This window comes from Palaemon carinicauda, chromosome 4, assembly GCF_036898095.1.
Source record: "Palaemon carinicauda isolate YSFRI2023 chromosome 4, ASM3689809v2, whole genome shotgun sequence".
Lineage (NCBI taxonomy): Eukaryota > Metazoa > Arthropoda > Malacostraca > Decapoda > Palaemonidae > Palaemon > Palaemon carinicauda.
This window is the reverse complement of record NC_090728.1, coordinates 187,904,525-187,923,737: the sequence shown is the minus strand read 5'-3', so window position 1 is coordinate 187,923,737 and position 19,213 is coordinate 187,904,525. Positions and strand designations below refer to the sequence as shown.

The 19,213-nt window shown below is 40.0% G+C and overlaps 1 protein-coding gene across 4 annotated transcripts in view; it reads right to left on the bottom strand.

Moving 5' to 3' along the window:
- Gnptab (N-acetylglucosamine-1-phosphate transferase subunits alpha and beta) overlaps window positions 1-19,213 on the bottom strand; it is an 80,761-nt gene that overhangs the window by 12,483 nt on the left and 49,065 nt on the right. For all 4 annotated transcript variants that reach the window (XM_068372890.1, XM_068372892.1, XM_068372893.1 and 1 more), the window contains exons 7-8: window positions 7,689-7,889; window positions 6,826-7,025 (exon numbers count right to left, since the gene is read on the bottom strand). In XM_068372890.1, coding sequence (XP_068228991.1) covers window positions 6,826-7,025; window positions 7,689-7,889 — 401 coding nt within the window. The remainder of the gene's footprint in view (window positions 1-6,825; window positions 7,026-7,688; window positions 7,890-19,213) is intronic.

Genomic DNA, 19,213 nt, shown 5'->3' with positions numbered 1-19,213 from the left:
CTTTTTTCCTACCAATATTACCACTTGATTTTATCGACAAGACTTTTTTCCTACCAATATTACCACTTGATTTTATCGACAAGACTTTTTTCCTACCAATATTACCACTTGATTTTATCGACAAGACTTTTTTCCTACCAATATTACCACTTGATTTTATCGACAAGACTTTTTTCCTACCAATATTACCACTTGATTTTATCGACAAGACTTTTTTCCTACCAATATTACCACTTGATTTTATCGACAAGACTTTTTTCCTACCAATATTACCACTTGATTTTATCGACAAGACTTTTTTCCTACCAATATTACCACTTGATTTTATCGACAAGACTTTTTTCCTACCAATATTACCACTTGATTTTATCGACAAGACTTTTTTCCTACCAATATTACCACTTGATTTTATCGACAAGACTTTTTTCCTACCAATATTACCACTTGATTTTATCGACAAGACTTTTTTCCTACCAATATTACCACTTGATTTTATCGACAAGACTTTTTTCCTACCAATATTACCACTTGATTTTATCGACAAGACTTTTTTCCTACCAATATTACCACTTGATTTTATCGACAAGACTTTTTTCCTACCAATATTACCACTTGATTTTATCGACAAGACTTTTTTCCTACCAAAATTACCACTTGATTTTATCGACAAGACTTTTTTCCTACCAATATTACCACTTGATTTTATCGACAAGACTTTTTTCCTACCAAAATTACCACTTGATTTTATCGACAAGACTTTTTTCCTACCAATATTACCACTTGATTTTATCGACAAGACTTTTTTCCTACCAAAATTACCACTTGATTTTATCGACAAGACTTTTTTCCTACCAATATTACCACTTGATTTTATCGACAAGACTTTTTTCCTACCAATATTACCACTTGATTTTATCGACAAGACTTTTTTCCTACCAATATTACCACTTGATTTTATCGACAAGACTTTTTTCCTACCAAAATTACCACTTGATTTTATCGACAAGACTTTTTTCCTACCAATATTACCACTTGATTTTATCGACAAGACTTTTTTCCTACCAATATTACCACTTGATTTTATCGACAAGACTTTTTTCCTACCAATATTACCACTTGATTTTATCGACAAGACTTTTTTCCTACCAATATTACCACTTGATTTTATCGACAAGACTTTTTTCCTACCAATATTACCACTTGATTTTATCGACAAGACTTTTTTCCTACCAATATTACCACTTGATTTTATCGACAAGACTTTTTTCCTACCAATATTACCACTTGATTTTATCGACAAGACTTTTTTCCTACCAATATTACCACTTGATTTTATCGACAAGACTTTTTTCCTACCAATATTACCACTTGATTTTATCGACAAGACTTTTTTCCTACCAATATTACCACTTGATTTTATCGACAAGACTTTTTTCCTACCAATATTACCACTTGATTTTATCGACAAGACTTTTTTCCTACCAATATTACCACTTGATTTTATCGACAAGACTTTTTTCCTACCAATATTACCACTTGATTTTATCGACAAGACTTTTTTCCTACCAATATTACCACTTGATTTTATCGACAAGACTTTTTTCCTACCAATATTACCACTTGATTTTATCGACAAGACTTTTTTCCTACCAATATTACCACTTGATTTTATCGACAAGACTTTTTTCCTACCAATATTACCACTTGATTTTATCGACAAGACTTTTTTCCTACCAATATTACCACTTGATTTTATCGACAAGACTTTTTTCCTACCAATATTACCACTTGATTTTATCGACAAGACTTTTTTCCTACCAATATTACCACTTGATTTTATCGACAAGACTTTTTTCCTACCAATATTACCACTTGATTTTATCGACAAGACTTTTTTCCTACCAATATTACCACTTGATTTTATCGACAAGACTTTTTTCCTACCAATATTACCACTTGATTTTATCGACAAGACTTTTTTCCTACCAATATTACCACTTGATTTTATCGACAAGACTTTTTTCCTACCAATATTACCACTTGATTTTATCGACAAGACTTTTTTCCTACCAATATTACCACTTGATTTTATCGACAAGACTTTTTTCCTACCAATATTACCACTTGATTTTATCGACAAGACTTTTTTCCTACCAATATTCCCACTTGATTTTATCGACAAGACTTTTTTCCTACCAATATTACCACTTGATTTTATCGACAAGACTTTTTTCCTACCAATATTCCCACTTGATTTTATCGACAAGACTTTTTTCCTACCAATATTCCCACTTGATTTTATCGACAAGACTTTTTTCCTACCAATATTCCCACTTGATTTTATCGACAAGACTTTTTTCCTACCAATATTCCCACTTGATTTTATCGACAAGACTTTTTTCCTACCAATATTCCCACTTGATTTTATCGACAAGACTTTTTTCCTACCAATATTCCCACTTGATTTTATCGACAAGACTTTTTTCCTACCAATATTCCCACTTGATTTTATCGACAAGACTTTTTTCCTACCAATATTCCCACTTGATTTTATCGACAAGACTTTTTTCCTACCAATATTCCCACTTGATTTTATCGACAAGACTTTTTTCCTACCAATATTCCCACTTGATTTTATCGACAAGACTTTTTTCCTACCAATATTACCACTTGATTTTATCGACAAGACTTTTTTCCTACCAATATTCCCACTTGATTTTATCGACAAGACTTTTTTCCTACCAATATTCCCACTTGATTTTATCGACAAGACTTTTTTCCTACCAATATTCCCACTTGATTTTATCGACAAGACTTTTTTCCTACCAATATTCCCACTTGATTTTATCGACAAGACTTTTTTCCTACCAATATTCCCACTTGATTTTATCGACAAGACTTTTTTCCTACCAATATTCCCACTTGATTTTATCGACAAGACTTTTTTCCTACCAATATTCCCACTTGATTTTATCGACAAGACTTTTTTCCTACCAATATTCCCACTTGATTTTATCGACAAGACTTTTTTCCTACCAATATTACCACTTGATTTTATCGACAAGACTTTTTTCCTACCAATATTACCACTTGATTTTATCGACAAGACTTTTTTCCTACCAATATTACCACTTGATTTTATCGACAAGACTTTTTTCCTGCCAATATTCCCACTTGATTTTATCGACAAGACTTTTTTCCTACCAATATTACCACTTGATTTTATCGACAAGACTTTTTTCCTGCCAATATTCCCACTTGATGTTACTGACAAGACTTTTTTCCTACCAATATTACCACTTGATTTTATCGACAAGACTTTTTTCCTGCCAATATTCCCACTTGATTTTATCGACAAGACTTTTTTCCTACCAATATTACCACTTGATTTTATCGACAAGACTTTTTTCCTACCAATATTACCACTTGATTTTATCGACAAGACTTTTTTCCCGCCAATATTCCCACTTGATTTTATCGACAAGACTTTTTTCCTACCAATATTCCCACTTGATTTTATCGACAAGACTTTTTTCCCACCAATATTCCCACTTGATTTTATCGACAAGACTTTTTTCCTACCAATATTACCACTTGATTTTATCGACAAGACTTTTTTCCTACCAATATTCCCACTTGATTTTATCGACAAGACTTTTTTCCTACCAATATTCCCACTTGATTTTATCGACAAGACTTTTTTCCTACCAATATTACCACTTGATTTTATCGACAAGACTTTTTTCCTACCAATATTCCCACTTGATTTTATCGACAAGACTTTTTTCCTACCAATATTACCACTTGATTTTATCGACAAGACTTTTTTCCTACCAATATTCCCACTTGATTTTATCGACAAGACTTTTTTCCTACCAATATTCCCACTTGATTTTATCGACAAGACTTTTTTCCTACCAATATTACCACTTGATTTTATCGACAAGACTTTTTTCCTACCAATATTCCCACTTGATTTTATCGACAAGACTTTTTTCCTACCAATATTACCACTTGATTTTATCGACAAGACTTTTTTCCTACCAATATTACCACTTGATTTTATCGACAAGACTTTTTTCCTACCAATATTACCACTTGATTTTATCGACAAGACTTTTTTCCTGCCAATATTCCCACTTGATTTTATCGACAAGACTTTTTTCCTACCAATATTACCACTTGATTTTATCGACAAGACTTTTTTCCTGCCAATATTCCCACTTGATTTTATCGACAAGACTTTTTTCCTACCAATATTACCACTTGATTTTATCGACAAGACTTTTTTCCTGCCAATATTCCCACTTGATTTTATCGACAAGACTTTTTTCCTACCAATATTACCACTTGATTTTATCGACAAGACTTTTTTCCTGCCAATATTCCCACTTGATGTTACTGACAAGACTTTTTTCCTACCAATATTACCACTTGATTTTATCGACAAGACTTTTTTCCTGCCAATATTCCCACTTGATGTTACTGACAAGACTTTTTTCCTACCAATATTACCACTTGATTTTATCGACAAGACTTTTTTCCTGCCAATACTACCACTTGATTTTATCGACAAGACTTTTTTCCCACCAATATTACCACTTGATTTTATCAACAAGACTTTTTTCCCACCAATATTACCACTTGATTTTATCGACAAGACTTTTTTCCCACCAATATTACCACTTGATTTTATCAACAAGACTTTTTTCCCACCAATATTACCACTTGATTTTATCAACAAGACTTTTTTCCCACCAATATTACCACTTGATTTTATCAACAAGACTTTTTTCCCGCCAATATTACCACTTGATTTTATCGACAAGACTTTTTTCCCACCAATATTACCACTTGATTTTATCGACAAGACTTTTTTCCCGCCAATATTCCCACTTGATTTTATCGACAAGACTTTTTTCCCACCAATATTACCACTTGATTTTATCGACAAGACTTTTTTCCCGCCAATATTCCCACTTGATTTTATCGACAAGACTTTTTTCCCACCAATATTACCACTTGATTTTATCGACAAGACTTTTTTCCCGCCAATATTCCCACTTGATTTTATCGACAAGACTTTTTTCCCACCAATATTACCACTTGATTTTATCGACAAGACTTTTTTCCCACCAATATTACCACTTGATTTTATCGACAAGACTTTTTTCCCACCAATATTACCACTTGATTTTATCGACAAGACTTTTTTCCCACCAATATTACCACTTGATTTTATCGACAAGACTTTTTTCCCACCAATATTACCACTTGATTTTATCAACAAGACTTTTTTCCCACCAATATTACCACTTGATTTTATCAACAAGACTTTTTTCCCACCAATATTACCACTTGATTTTATCGACAAGACTTTTTTCCTGCCAATATTCCTACAGGATGTTATGGATACTTTTTTTTTTCTTACAGAGCAACAGTCCCTATTGGCGCCCTAAGATTTATAACATTCTTCAATGCTTTATAAGAATCTTCAGCTCATCATAACAACAATAACAACAATGCAATAATAGGAAGAAGCCATTAAATTTTAACACACAAAAAACAAAAACTACAACTGCATTATCCAGTAATTTAACCAGACCACTGATCTTTCTTAGCATTCCAAAGACTGATAAGAGAAGACTACAATATCAAAGATATTTGAAGCTAATGAATGTAGGCTCAACAGGACGAAGGGACTTAAATGAAAACAAGTTTTGTTTTAAATTGTACTGAAAGTTCTATTTTTCTAAATAATGAACAATCTTAATTTAACAGTTGTATAAATGCCCCTTTTTAGTAGCAATGAATAGCATAAAAGGAGTATGATAAAGCGTATAGTATATAAAAAACATGACCCATATAGATATAATTCTATCAATCAAAACGACTAAAGTTAAGTTTTACCACAAGACTTTTTTTCTAAGTTGGGTTATACTGAAAATAGTTTATTTTTATGCCTTATCCAAAAAAAATTATCTTAGTAGGTTGCAAAACTGACTAAATTATTAACAGTACTTCATATAGAAATAGGAATGAATGGCGAGCGATTGTGACGCAGTTCCGGTAGGCCCTGCTGCTGCCTCCGATGCCTTGGATGACCGCGGAGGTAGCAGCAGTAGGGGATTCAGCATTATGAAGCTTCATCTGTGGTGGATAATGTGGGAGGGTGGGCTGTGACACCCTAGCAGTACCAGCTGAACTCGGTTGAGTCCCTTGTTAGGCTGGAGGTACGTAGAGAGTAGAGGTCCCCTTTTTGTTTTTGTTTCTTTGTTGATGTCGGCTACCCCCCAAAATTGGGGGAAGTGCCTTGGTATATGTATGTATGTATGTACTTCATAACATTCTAGTGACCACCTTAAATGGTCTGGTCATCTAGTTTTGGGCTACGACTTAGGGATGAGGAACCTCAGTTGTGAGCAACACAATCCGTGATGGATATCACATTCCATGTAGCATAGTGTAATAATGTAAAATATGAACAATCTATTCCAGGATAATGCAAAAACATGATATAAAATAAAAACATGCTTTACTCTGAGAAAAGGAAACCTATGCTTTTAATTCTCAAAGTGCTCACATGAAGTCTACAACCTCAGAATTGTTGTGAGCTAGGGATGGGTTTGAGGGAGCCTATACGGTTTACCTACAGTCATCAGCAGCCATTGCCTGGCCCTCCCTGGTCTTAGGTTGATGGGGAGGGGGCTTGGGCACTAATTGTATATATATGTGGTTAATCTCTAGGGCATTGTAACTATCCCTTGCCTCTGCCATTCATGAGCGACCTTTAAACTTTAAATTGCAAGCAACTACAGTACTAACCTGTGTATATGACTTTCAATAGCAGGAGATGAGTAAGTTGGAAGGTGACTTTTGTTGAGAAAAATATCTTCATGTTCAATTATCTTCAATTTTGGATGATCCAAATTAATCCAGTACGGAATCTGACCGCTGGTGACAATAAAAATCCGACGTACCCAGGGAGCATACTTCTCCAAGGACCTGAGAGAGTAACGCAGTTCCTGAAAAGATATACAGAGAGATTAGTTCATCAAACATTTAACTGGGCTCCACAAGGCACTAGAAGAGTTGGAAGACCCCGTTCTACAAGGACTGAGGACTATGAAGCGTGAAGTCAGAGATGATGAATGGAGAAGTATTGATTTTAAAGCTCAAGATAGAGACGCCTGGAGAAATCTAATTGACGACCTTTGCGTCAATAGGTGTAAGAGGTGGTGATGATTTTTAAAGTACAGAATACTGTATTCAAGAAAATGCTTACCAAAAAACATTTAAATCCTCCTATCATAAATTATCTAAGACCAAACCATCTCCCAAATATGAGTGAAATTCCACCATTATCCCAAATTGAGTACACAAAAGTAAAAAGGAAAGACAAATATATGTTCACAAAATTTAGTGCATTTACTAGTTCTCCTCAAGTACTTTTCAGGAGTCCTCCAAAATCAAACCATTGTTGTCTAGTCTTGGGTAGTGCCCTAGCTTCTATACCATGGTCTTCTGCTATCTTGGATTATAGTTCTCTAGCTTGAGGGTAAACTCTGGCATACTATTCTAGCTGGTTCCTTATTTTATTCCTCACTGGAGCCCTTGGGCTTATAGGATTCTGCTTTTCCAAAGTTGTAGCTTAGCTAGTAACAATAATAATATAGATTCCAACCTACCTCATTGTCTTCAAATCTATTGGCATCAATTTCCTTCAGATGATCATCCTTATCAGGCTGCAGCATGAGCATGGCAGGTCGCACTTTGACGGTGGTGTCTTGCAGGACGTGAGGGTTGACGTTTGCTTCTAACAGCTGTTTAATAAGTTCAACTTCATTGCATTCAATCAGACTCACAGCGTTGGTTCCGTACACTGAACACTGTTGGAAAATGTACACATAATCTCAATAAAAATTAACTTATATTTTATTTAATAAATGTTTCAGGTAGTGAAAAAAAATATGGAACGATATACAAAACACTCAGAATTTAGGTAAAGCATACAAGTAATATTCTTATTTGAAAAATTATGCTTATATCACTTTAAAGTTAGGTTTAGAAAATATTCATAGATTTTTCAGATGTTGGTGAAGTGATGTAAAGTACTTGAAATTCTTTTGAGTTAATATAATCCCATCATCCCATGGTGACTCAAAATTTTCATATATTTTGATGAAAAAAAAAAAAAAAAAAAAAAAAAGTCTTCTTTTTGAAGAATTGAAGTAAATTCTTCTCTCCATTGAAGGCTGAACCAAATATAAGCATTATTGGGTCTATTAATCATTATAGTTAGCTTGAGAATATCAACCAATACTCATGAAGTGACTCTGTATCTAGAGCAAGTTAGCGTCAAAGTGTAACCCTTACACAATGAGATAATTTACAAGCTCCTATAGACAAAATCTTATTTATTGTATCTCTGCTTTTTCAGTTTTACTCAGATTCATTTTCAGTCCTACAATTCTGCTTTCTCTATTCAAATCTCCTATTATCTTTTGTAGCTCCTCCCCTGATTTATTAGACACAACATGATAGTTAAGACAGCTTTACCCAAAACAAGTACCCACACCGTTGAAATACTGTCCTGTATAGAAATATCGGTGGATAAAAAAGCTTCACGAAGACACGTAATACTGACATAAAGAACATCTTATCATGACCATTTTCTAAGCCGACTCAAAAGAATGAAGGAAATACTTCATATGACAAGAACCTTATTGACTGATGGTCTTCAATCCTAGATAAAAGACATGAAAGTAATAGAAAACTACCTTTATGCAATCCTTATCAAAATAATTTTCAAGCTCAATTTTTTCATTCTAGTGATACAAAACGGATTTTGAGCGAAGCGAAAATTCTATTTTTGGGTGAGATAGCCATGGCGTCCTGATGGAAGGTTCCTTTTTGGTAGCTTCCTTGGGTAAATAACTACTAAGATATTCCCAGAGAATTTAACCACAGGTTATCACAGAATTCTAACTTCTGGAGCGAGTATCCTAAAGGTTTCCCTTTAACCCTGGATAGGTACGGTCCTCGGACACCCCTTTAAGGGTATACTCGGACGCGAACGACCCCGACGCCAAAAAAAATTCTTGAAAAATCAGTTTTTGCAGTAACCTCCTTTTTTCTTTTGCCAAAAAAAACTTCAATGAATGCTTAAAACAACTGTATAGATAAATACTACTCATCTGCAGAAAAACTATTTATTATAAATATTTTAAAAAATTAAGTAGAAAAAAAAAAAGACCTGACATAAAAATTCATATAAAAAAAGTTTATACATATATACACAAATCCTTTTAGGAATTGATTCTTGAATGTTTAGGACACATCTTGATGTATTTTGGATGAAGTCAGACCCATGGAGGTGAAGATCTGAAATGAGAAAAAAAGGGTAACTTTTTTTGGCCAAAAAAATTTGTCCAAATTTCATGAATTTTTTTGGGTACCCAAATGAAATAGGAAGTGGCTAATTTTTTTAGGGAATAAACATATGTTATCCTAAAATAGAAATATGTAAAAAAATCTTCATTATTTTGTAAATTACATTTATATCAGGGGCCATATCTAAAGGTAATTTTTTGAGTACTTAGAAATTCCGTAAAAAAATACATATATTTAATATATAATATGATATTTATGCAGGTAAAAATATACCAAAATATCACAAATTCTATAGGGAACAAGAATATATATAGATAGGGCAGCTTACGCTTCGGATATGTCCACAAAATGGCCGCCAACCACACTGACTCAGACTCCCTAATCTGCCACTTGAAATGTAGGAAGGGTATGTCAATTTCAAGGTGTTATTTACTAATCTAATTATTATTGGATATGCATAAAAATTGTATGGTGGGTTGCTGGATAATTGTCGATTATTTTACGACTATAAAATTAAAATTCTGACCCAAAAAAATTTTTTTGAAGGGAAATAAAATCGAAAAAAAAAATGTAAAACAATATTTTAGCTAAAAAAATTTGATGATATTCAATCAAAAAAAAAGTAAACAAAATTTTCCGACAAATAAACATCTAGAGGAATCATTACTCTGTGATAGTTCCTTAGTACGTAGTAATTTTGAAAGAATTGGGAAAAAACGAAAAAATGGCAATCACCGGAAAATCGAACACATACCCATATATACGCCATATCTGGCTAAAAAAAAGATAGGCATGGGTAGCCAGATCATCTAGAAACACTTTCCAACACTATAAAAATATAAGTTTTGCGACACTACTTGCCAATTCCTTACGGTAACATGACTAAGCAAAAAAATGCAAAACAAATAAAAAGGGGCACTCGAGGAAAAATGGCTAACATTCTAATATACGGCATTTCAGAAAAAAAGAATTCAGCCACGTGCTAGGCAAACCATCAAGGCACATTTTCCGACAAATAAACATCTAAATGAATAATTACTCTGTGATAGTTCCTTAGTACGTAGTAATTTTGAAAGAAATGGGAAAAAACGAAAAAATGGCAATCACCGGAAAATCGAACACATACCTATATATACGCCATATCTGGCTAAAAAAAGAAGATAGGCATGGGTAGCCAGATCATCTAGAAACACTTTCCAACACTATAAAATTATAAGTTTTGCGACACTACTTGCCAATTCCTTACGGTAACATGACTAAGCAAAAAAATGCAAAACAAATAAAAAGGGGCACTCGTGGAAAAATGGCCATTCTAATATACGGCATTTCAGAAAAAAAAAATTTCAGCCACGTGCTAGGCAAACCATCAAGGCATATTTTCCGACAAATAAACATATAAATGAAATATTACTCTGTGATAGTTCCTTAGTACGTAGTAATTTTGAAAGAAATGGGAAAAAACGAAAAAATGGCAATCACAGGAAAATCGAACACATACTTATATATACGCCATATCTGGCTAAAAAAAAAATAGGCATGGGTAGCCAGATCATCTAGAAACACTTTCCAACACTATAAAAATATAAGTTTTGCGACACTACTTGCCAATTCCTTACGGTAACATGACTAAGCAAAAAAATGCAAAACAAATAATAAGGGGCACTCGCGGAAAAATGCCCAACATTCTAATATACGGCATCTCAGATAAAAAAAAAGACATGCACGTGTTAGCCCAACCATCAAGGCACACTTTCTAACACATAAACATGAAAAAAAAATCAATAATATACGGCAATTCCTTACTACGTAGTAAATTTTTACAAATATTGAAAAAAAACAGAAATTGGCAACCGCAGTTAAATACCCAATATACCAATAACTACGTCGTATCTGACAAAAACAAAATCACGCATGGGTAGCCAGATCATCTAGACACACTTTCCAACACTAAAAAAGCAAAAGTTTTACGACACTATTTCGCAATATCTTACGGAAAAATGACTTGGCAAAAAAATGAAAAAAAATGAAAAAGGGACACTCGCGGTAAAATGCCCGACATTCTAATATACGACATCTCAGATAAAAAAAAAGACATGCACGTGTTAGCCCAACCATCAAAGCACACTTTCTAACACATAAACATGAAAAAAAAATGAATAATATACGGCAATTCCTTACTACGTAGTAATTTTTACAAATATTGAAAAAAAAACAGAAATTGGTAACCGCAGTTAAATACCCAATATACCAATAACTACGTCGTATCTGACAAAAACAAAGTCATGCATGGGTAGCCAGATCATCTAGACACACTTTCCAACACTAAACAAGCAAAAGTTTTACGACACTATTTGGCAATATCTTACGGAAAAATGACTTGGCAAAAAAATGAAAAAAAATGAAAAAGGGGCACTCGCGGTAAAATGGTCCTCGTGGTGATGAACGACATTTTAACTAAAAAAAAAAACATGCACATGGTAGCCAAACAATCCACCAAGACTTTCCACAACTGATAACCTATACAAGTTGCACCATTCTACGACAATTTCATAATACGTAATAACTTTGATAATTATGCAAACTACCCTAGAAGGGTAAACTCGGACGCGAACGACCCCGACGCGTCTCAGAAATCGGGGAAGGAGTACAGCTACAGCAATGCACATCTGGACACTACTAGAGCGTGTAGGGAAGACACCTCCTGCAGGTCGATCACCCACAAATCCAGTCACGGGGGTGAGTCACGTGAGAAAAACCTGTTTTTTTTTGACGCTCGGGGTCGCAAACGACCCACCGTACCTATCCAGGGTTAAGACATCGTATATCAACAGGGGACGCATGTATTAACGCGCCACATAGCTATCTACACCCCGAACAGAGTTAATGCTTCGGTGTGTAAGGGCTGAGAATAGCTGGGAGCCGTTCCATAGCTAATCTCATTCGTGGCTACTTCTGGTACTCGAGACGTAAACAAACAGGCGCCATTGCTTAAATGACGTCACGTCCGTCTTCATCCTGAAGCCAGTTGCTTGCCCATCACCATGATACAGCAGAGCAGGGTGGGACCTAAAAACTGGACGAAGTAGCAGGGAGGGTCCATCAGGACGCCATGGCTATCTCACCCAAAAATAGATTTTTCGCTTCGCTCAAAATCCGTTTTTTGGGCTCAAGCCATGGCGTCCTGATGGAAGAATACCAGAGAATCAATGTATCGTGGTAGATTTTCCCCTATTAGTAAGTGCCAAGGCATTGACAAAATAGCATAGTAATCTTGGTAAAGAACCGTAGGGAAGAATCATCCTGCCCCCCTTGGCAGTGAAGTTCCCACGGGCCATGCCGACGTCAAAGTGGTATTGAAGGGCTATTCACCCTGATAGAAGAACTTGAAGAACTTGGAGACGAAGCTGAATGTTTGGCATTCGTATAGGAACATTCTGAAAAGCAGACCAGTGGTGGTTGGGCACTGTGTGCTGAGAAGGGTGATTCATCTCCAGGGTATGAAGAGTAAGTATTCGTATTGGAACATTACATAATCAGAGTGAATATAAATTAAGAGTTAGTATCTTAATTTCTCCATAACCATGAGGAAAAAAGGGGATAATAAAACTATGACAGGCATGTATTTCATAGTAAGTAGGAGCTGATTGAGACGCACAGGTAATAAAATAGAAATTTTATTTCACAAATGCAGAAATTAAATGAATTGCAGCAATAAGTAAAGTTCATTTACAGTAATTATAATGTACATAGTAATAAAGACTTGCTCTTGAATCTGAAAAGGAATTTCAGGTTTATTAGTAGGCACTCGTTCTCGAGGAACGTAAGTCTTTGATTAAAAACACATCATGCTCAGGGCATGCGGCACTTGTGTGACAACTATGACATTTCACCTGGGATAAGAACAGTTATAAAAGCACTAAGTGTTTTCGACATCACTATGTATCGCTCGAGGGTCAACATAGGCACCCGAAGAGTTAGAGTCCCAAGTAACTCACTGTTCTATGCAGAGTTAGGTGCAGGTTTCATAACACTACCTGCGGCTACCACAAAATGTTTGACTTCGTGCACTTGTTTCGCATAATGTTTAAAGAAAACGCGCGAGGACTTCCAGCCTGTGAAGTTTTTAAGGCTTTCAAAGTCCATACTCTGAAAGAAATTCAGAGATGATGCAACTTTCCTAGGATCATGACCGGCGGGTGTACTGTCAGGATCCGCTCTGCGAATGAAGTAGGTGATTTTCGCTCTTAATTGTTTCAGTGACAGGTCGCTGCCCGATGTTTCTCCTTTGAAGAGTTGGCCTCCACCAAAGTTCGAAGTTCTGCGAAGATAGACCTTGAGGCTCTCTACTGGGCATAAAGAGACATCTTCCTTCAGGGGGCATATTCTCCAGGGGCCCCATCTTTTGGTGGGTAATTCATTTTTGGCGAGAAACGTCGGATCAGGGGAGAGGGTAACGTCTCCTGTATCGGTAAACAGGATGTGCCCTTCCTCTCTTGATAATGCCACTATTTCGCTGACTCGAGCTCCCGAAGCAAGAGCAAAGAGAAATATAACTTTCTGAGTCAGATCCTTGAGAGGGCATGAATCATTATCCAAGTTGGAGGCGAAATGGAGCACCTTGTCTAATGACCAGGAGATCGGTTTCGGTGGGGGTGCTGGGCGTAGGCGAGCACATGCTTTCGGTAGTTTATTGAAGATGTCGCTGGACAGATCAATTTGGAAGGCATACAGAATTGGTCTGGTCAAGGCCGATTTGCAGGTTGAAATCGTATTGGCTGCTAATCCCTGTCCATGAAGGTGAATAAAGAAGGACATGCAGAAATCAATTGTGATTTCCTTAGGATTTTTTGTCTTGACGAAGGAGACCCATTTCCTCCAGGATGATTCGTATTGCCGTCTTGTGGATTCGGTCTTGTATTCCTCTAGGAAGTCCAGACTTTTCTTCGAGATCCCAAACCTCTTCTTTGCGGCTAGGGAGAGAAAATCATGAGATGAAGGTCCTTGATTTTCGATGATGAAGCGAAGACAGTCGACTTCTGTACTTGTTGGGAGAGAACTGGGCCCGGGAGAGGGATCAGCTTGGGCTGCAGCTCCAGGACCAGGGGGTACCAGTTGCTCCGGGGCCACTTGGGAGCCACTAGGGCCGCTGTCCCTTTGAAGGTTCTCAGTTTGGAGAGGACTTTCAGCAGAAGGTTGGTGGGAGGGAACAGGTAGATCTTGGACCATCTGTTCCAGTCCAGTGACATGGCATCCACTGCTTCTGCCTTGGGGTCCTTGTACGGGGCCACATACCGAGGAAGTTGATAGTTGTCGCTCGTTGCGAAGAGATCTATCTGAAGTTCTGGGACTTGGTGAGAGATGAAGGAGAATGATCTTGCGTCTAGAGACCATTCCGACTCTATTGGGTTTGTTCGAGATAGAGCATCCGCTGTCACGTTGCGGAATCCTTGTAGGTGAACTGCAGACAGGTGCCACTTCTTCTTCTCTGCCAGACGGAAGATTGGGAGAAGCACCTGATTTATCTGGGGCGATCTTGAGCCTTGGCGATTGAGACAACGAACTACCACCGAGTTGTCTAGGGTTAGACGAATGTGGATCGAGGGAGGCGGGGATAATTTCTTCAGAGTTAGAAGGACCGCCATGGCCTCCAAGATGTTTATGTGGAACGTCTTGAACAGGGGAGACCAGGTGCCTTGAGCCTGTTTTTGGTGGGAGTGACCTCCCCAACCCTCCAGCGAAGCGTCCGTGTGGATGTTGAGTGATGGAGGAGGGTGTTGAAGAGGAATGGACCTTTTCAGGGCCTTTGCTTCCGACCACGGCTTGAGGAGAAGTCGAAGTCTGTTTGGGAGCCGTCTCTTGAGGTCTCTTCGAGCGATGGATGCAGAACGTCTCCAGACTCCCGCGGCATCCTTTAGCTGTGCACGAAGCACTGGGTTTGTTACCGAGGCGAACTGTAGAGAGCCTAGAACTCGTTCCTGCTGGCGTCTTGAAATCCGTTTGGATTTCAGTAGTCGCTTGACAGACCCTGCTATTTCCTTCCTTTTCTTCTGGGGGATGGAAAGGCGGTGTGACTGAAGGTTCCATTGGATTCCTAACCACTGGAACTTCTGAGCTGGAGAGAGGCGAGATTTCTTCTCGTTGATCTTGAATCCCAGGTGTTCTAGGTACTGGGTGACTTTGTTGCAAGATTTTACAAAATCTTCGGGCGATGGAGCCCAGACTAGCCAGTCGTCGAGGTAGGCCATCACCTGGACGTTTCGGAGGCGGAGCTGTTGTACTATGGTGTCCGCCAGCTTTGTGAAGATCCGAGGGGCCACATTGAGGCCGAAGGGCATGGCCCGGAAGGCGTAGCTTTTCCTTTGGAGTCGAAATCCTAGGTAGGAGGAAGCGTGATGGTTCATTGGAACGTGCCAGTAGGCATCCGCCAGGTCTATGGAGACCGTGTAGGAACCTCGAGGCAGAAGGGTCCTTATTTGTTGAAGAGTCAGCATCTTGAACTTGTCGTTCGCTATGAACTTGTTGAGGGGGGATAAGTCCAGAATGACTCTGAGTTTGTCGGAGTCTTTCTTGGGGACACAAAACAGTCTTCCTTGGAACCTGGTGGACTTTACCTTCCTTATCACCTTCTTGTTCAAGAGATCTAGGACATATTCTTCCAGAAGGGGGGTTGATTGTTGGAAGAACTGCTGGAATGTTGGGGGTGGTTGGGTCCAACTCCAGCCTAGACCCTTCTTGACGATGCTGTGTGCCCAGGGATCGAAGGTCCAACGATCCTGGAATTGGCGGAGTCTTCCTCCCACCGGAAGCACTTCATTGCTTCTGGTGTCCCGAGGGCTTGCTGCCTCGGCCGCTAGCTCCCTTTCCTCCTCTGCCTCTGGAGGGACGGCGAGACGCGTCTCTGCCTGCACCTCTGTTTGAGCCTCTACCTTTGGGACGAAAGGTAGTCGTCTGTTGCTCGAAAGCAGGGGTGAAGACCGGTGACTGTGACAACACCGGTTGGGTGACCAATTGAAAGGTCTGTTGTGGCTGAGCTGCCACTTGGGAGGTAGCGGGTCCCGGAAACTGACGTCTTGGTTGACGTTGCTGGGGTTTCTGTTTTGAGGATTTCCTCTTAGGTTGAGGTCCGTCGTCCTGAGAGGGTTTCCTCTTCCTTGACATGCCCCACTTGTGGAGAAGGTTCCTATTCTCCGTGGCGGCTTTGTCGGTGATTTCCTTCACAAGGTCAGAAGGAAAGAGGTGTTTGCCCCAGATGTTGGAGGAAATCAGCCTCCGGGGTTCGTGTTTCACAGTGGCACCTGCGAACACGAATTCACGACAGGCTCTCCGAGCCTTCATGAAGTGGTACAAGTCCTTCATCAGGGTTGCCATGTGGGATTTGGCAAGTACCATGTAGTGGTCTGGTACTCTGGTGTCACAGGCCATAATTTCAAGTTGGACTTGGTGGGACATGGATGCTGCGAGCCTCTCCTTCGTATCTTGTTCCCGACGAAGGAGGTGATCGTTGAGCTTCGGGAGGTCTTCGTTAAACTGACGTCCGGCGACGTCAGGATCTAGCTTTCCCACGACGAACGTATGCTGGATGTCCTTCCACTGTCGAGCGTCAGGGGGAGTAACTATGGAGAAGGGTCTGCACTCCTCCAGTGCAGGGCAGGCTTTCCCCTCTTCCACAGCTTTAAGGCACGCAGCGAAGGCCTTTTCCAAGAATGGAAGTACCGCATTTTCAGGTGCGACATAAGTAGGGTGCTTCTTGCTCAGGGCCGGAAGCTTAGAGCAGGTAAAACCCCTACTCTTGAACGTGTTGGCTAGCATAGCCTGGGCCTTCGCGAGATCGAACACTATCTCTTCCTTCGGTTCGGTCTCTTCTTTAGAGGCAGGTTCAGAGCGAAGTCGGACGTAACAGTCCGGGTAGGCCTCGAAGTTTGGGAAGAACTCCACGTCTTCCAAAGGGACCGTGCCGATCTTGTCGCTGACGAAGATCCTGCCGGTCGCGATAACCATATGCTCAGCATACCTCCATGGGTTGGCATGTGAGCAAGCGGGGAGATCCTTAACCGAAATCCTCTTCGGTTCTCTGGATCCCATCATGGACCTGATGAACTCCTGATTCTCCTTTAACCTGTCATCCATGACGGCTCTAATCAACCGGATCATTTCTTGAGTGGATGAAGAGGGATCCGGGGTCGTGGAGGTAGACGGGATAGACACTTCCGTCGGTGTAGGAGTAGGGGCGGAGATGGAAGGAGGAGCGACCTCTTGCTCCGACTCGGCGTATTCCACCTGGTCTTCGTCATCTTCAGCTCCTTGAGCCATAAGAGTCTTCTCCGTGTCTTCCGAGACATCCGACATATGTTCGTCATCTTCGGAATCCAGGCGGCACTCGTGCATGGACTGGGCCATGATAACATCAGGTTCCACTGTAATTTGGACAGTGGGGATCAAATCCTTGGGTACCACTGAATCAGGGGAGGCCTTAGGGAACAGGAGTGACCTCATTTCTTCAGTGGCCAGGTACGGTCCGGTGGCATTCTTCTGGAAGCCACGCACCCACTTGCGTAGCTTCTCCCGAGAAGTGTCCCTGACCTCCGCTGAGGGAGGGTTATGGAAGGCATCAACTAGGTGAGCCTGGCAGACCGTACAATTCAGTGGGTCCCAGAATTTCAGATCCCCTTTCTTGTTAGCACAAGGGGCGTGAGTCCTGCAAGCCGTATGCCCGTAGAAGTGCGGGCGTTTCACAGCGCAGAAGTCGAAGTCATACTTCATCTGCTCCTCCTGTGGAAGAAAGAGAAAATGAGTATGGGGGGAGTCATAAGAGTGGTTCTTAAGCTAAGTTAAGATTAATCATTAATTTTTAACTTAATGAAGGGTGTGATGCATAGAGATTGAAGTAGTAAAGAAAACATACTCCATGCATCCCGCCCGGCTGGCTACCGCAAGCTTTATCCTTGGATAATCCGAGATGGCCGAAGGCACAGGATAGTATTCCTTAAAATTCCACAGGGCAATGGAATTCCATGGAAAAAACCAAGGATAAGTTTGGGACCGAGATCACTCAGTCCCAAATTAGGGGGCTAACAGGTCCCTTAGGGTAACTGCTTCCGGCAACCAGCCACGCTAAGATGCACGCAGCATGCTGGAATTTTGAAGAATGCAAAGAGACAGCATGATTACTAATAGAACAGTACCAAGGCACTGATCTTAAGAGTGTAAACAGGCCATCTGTTTGCAGTGTAGGGCTATCAGTATTCAAATGATAGCTAGTAGAAGGGGGTGCAAGTAGTCTTGACGCCTCCGGGAGGTTCCGGCAGACCTCCGGCACGCTGGAGGCCGCTCCAGCAGAGTTTCTGGCATTAGAACAGACAATATGTAAGTCAAGAGTAATACCAGGGTGGCGGCCGCCGGCAGTCGGAGGATGCCGGATTGGTGACTGGGACAAGGATGGTTATAGCTGAGCCAGGTTGCCGGCAGTGGATGCCGGCACTCCGGTGGCCGACCGGCAGGCGGACGGGGAAGCTAGGAGGAAGGAGGAGAGCCATCGGCGGGAGCCGGCGGCGGTCGACAGTCCCCCGGCACGCGGGGGGCTGGCAGCATGAGGGTAGGGGAGAGTCACCAAGGTAGGAGGCGGGTATCGCCGACAGTGGAGGCGGCAAGGGACCGGCACCCGGATAGTGAGAGAGACAGGGGGAGGGATGTAAGAAGTCCAGTCATGGACTCCCAGACATCCCCCCCTGAGAGGGTGTACCCATGATAGAGGCAGGCACTATCACCCAGGAGCAGGGGTCTCAGAGGACCGGGAGCTAGGGTAGCCCAAGGGAGGGCTAGG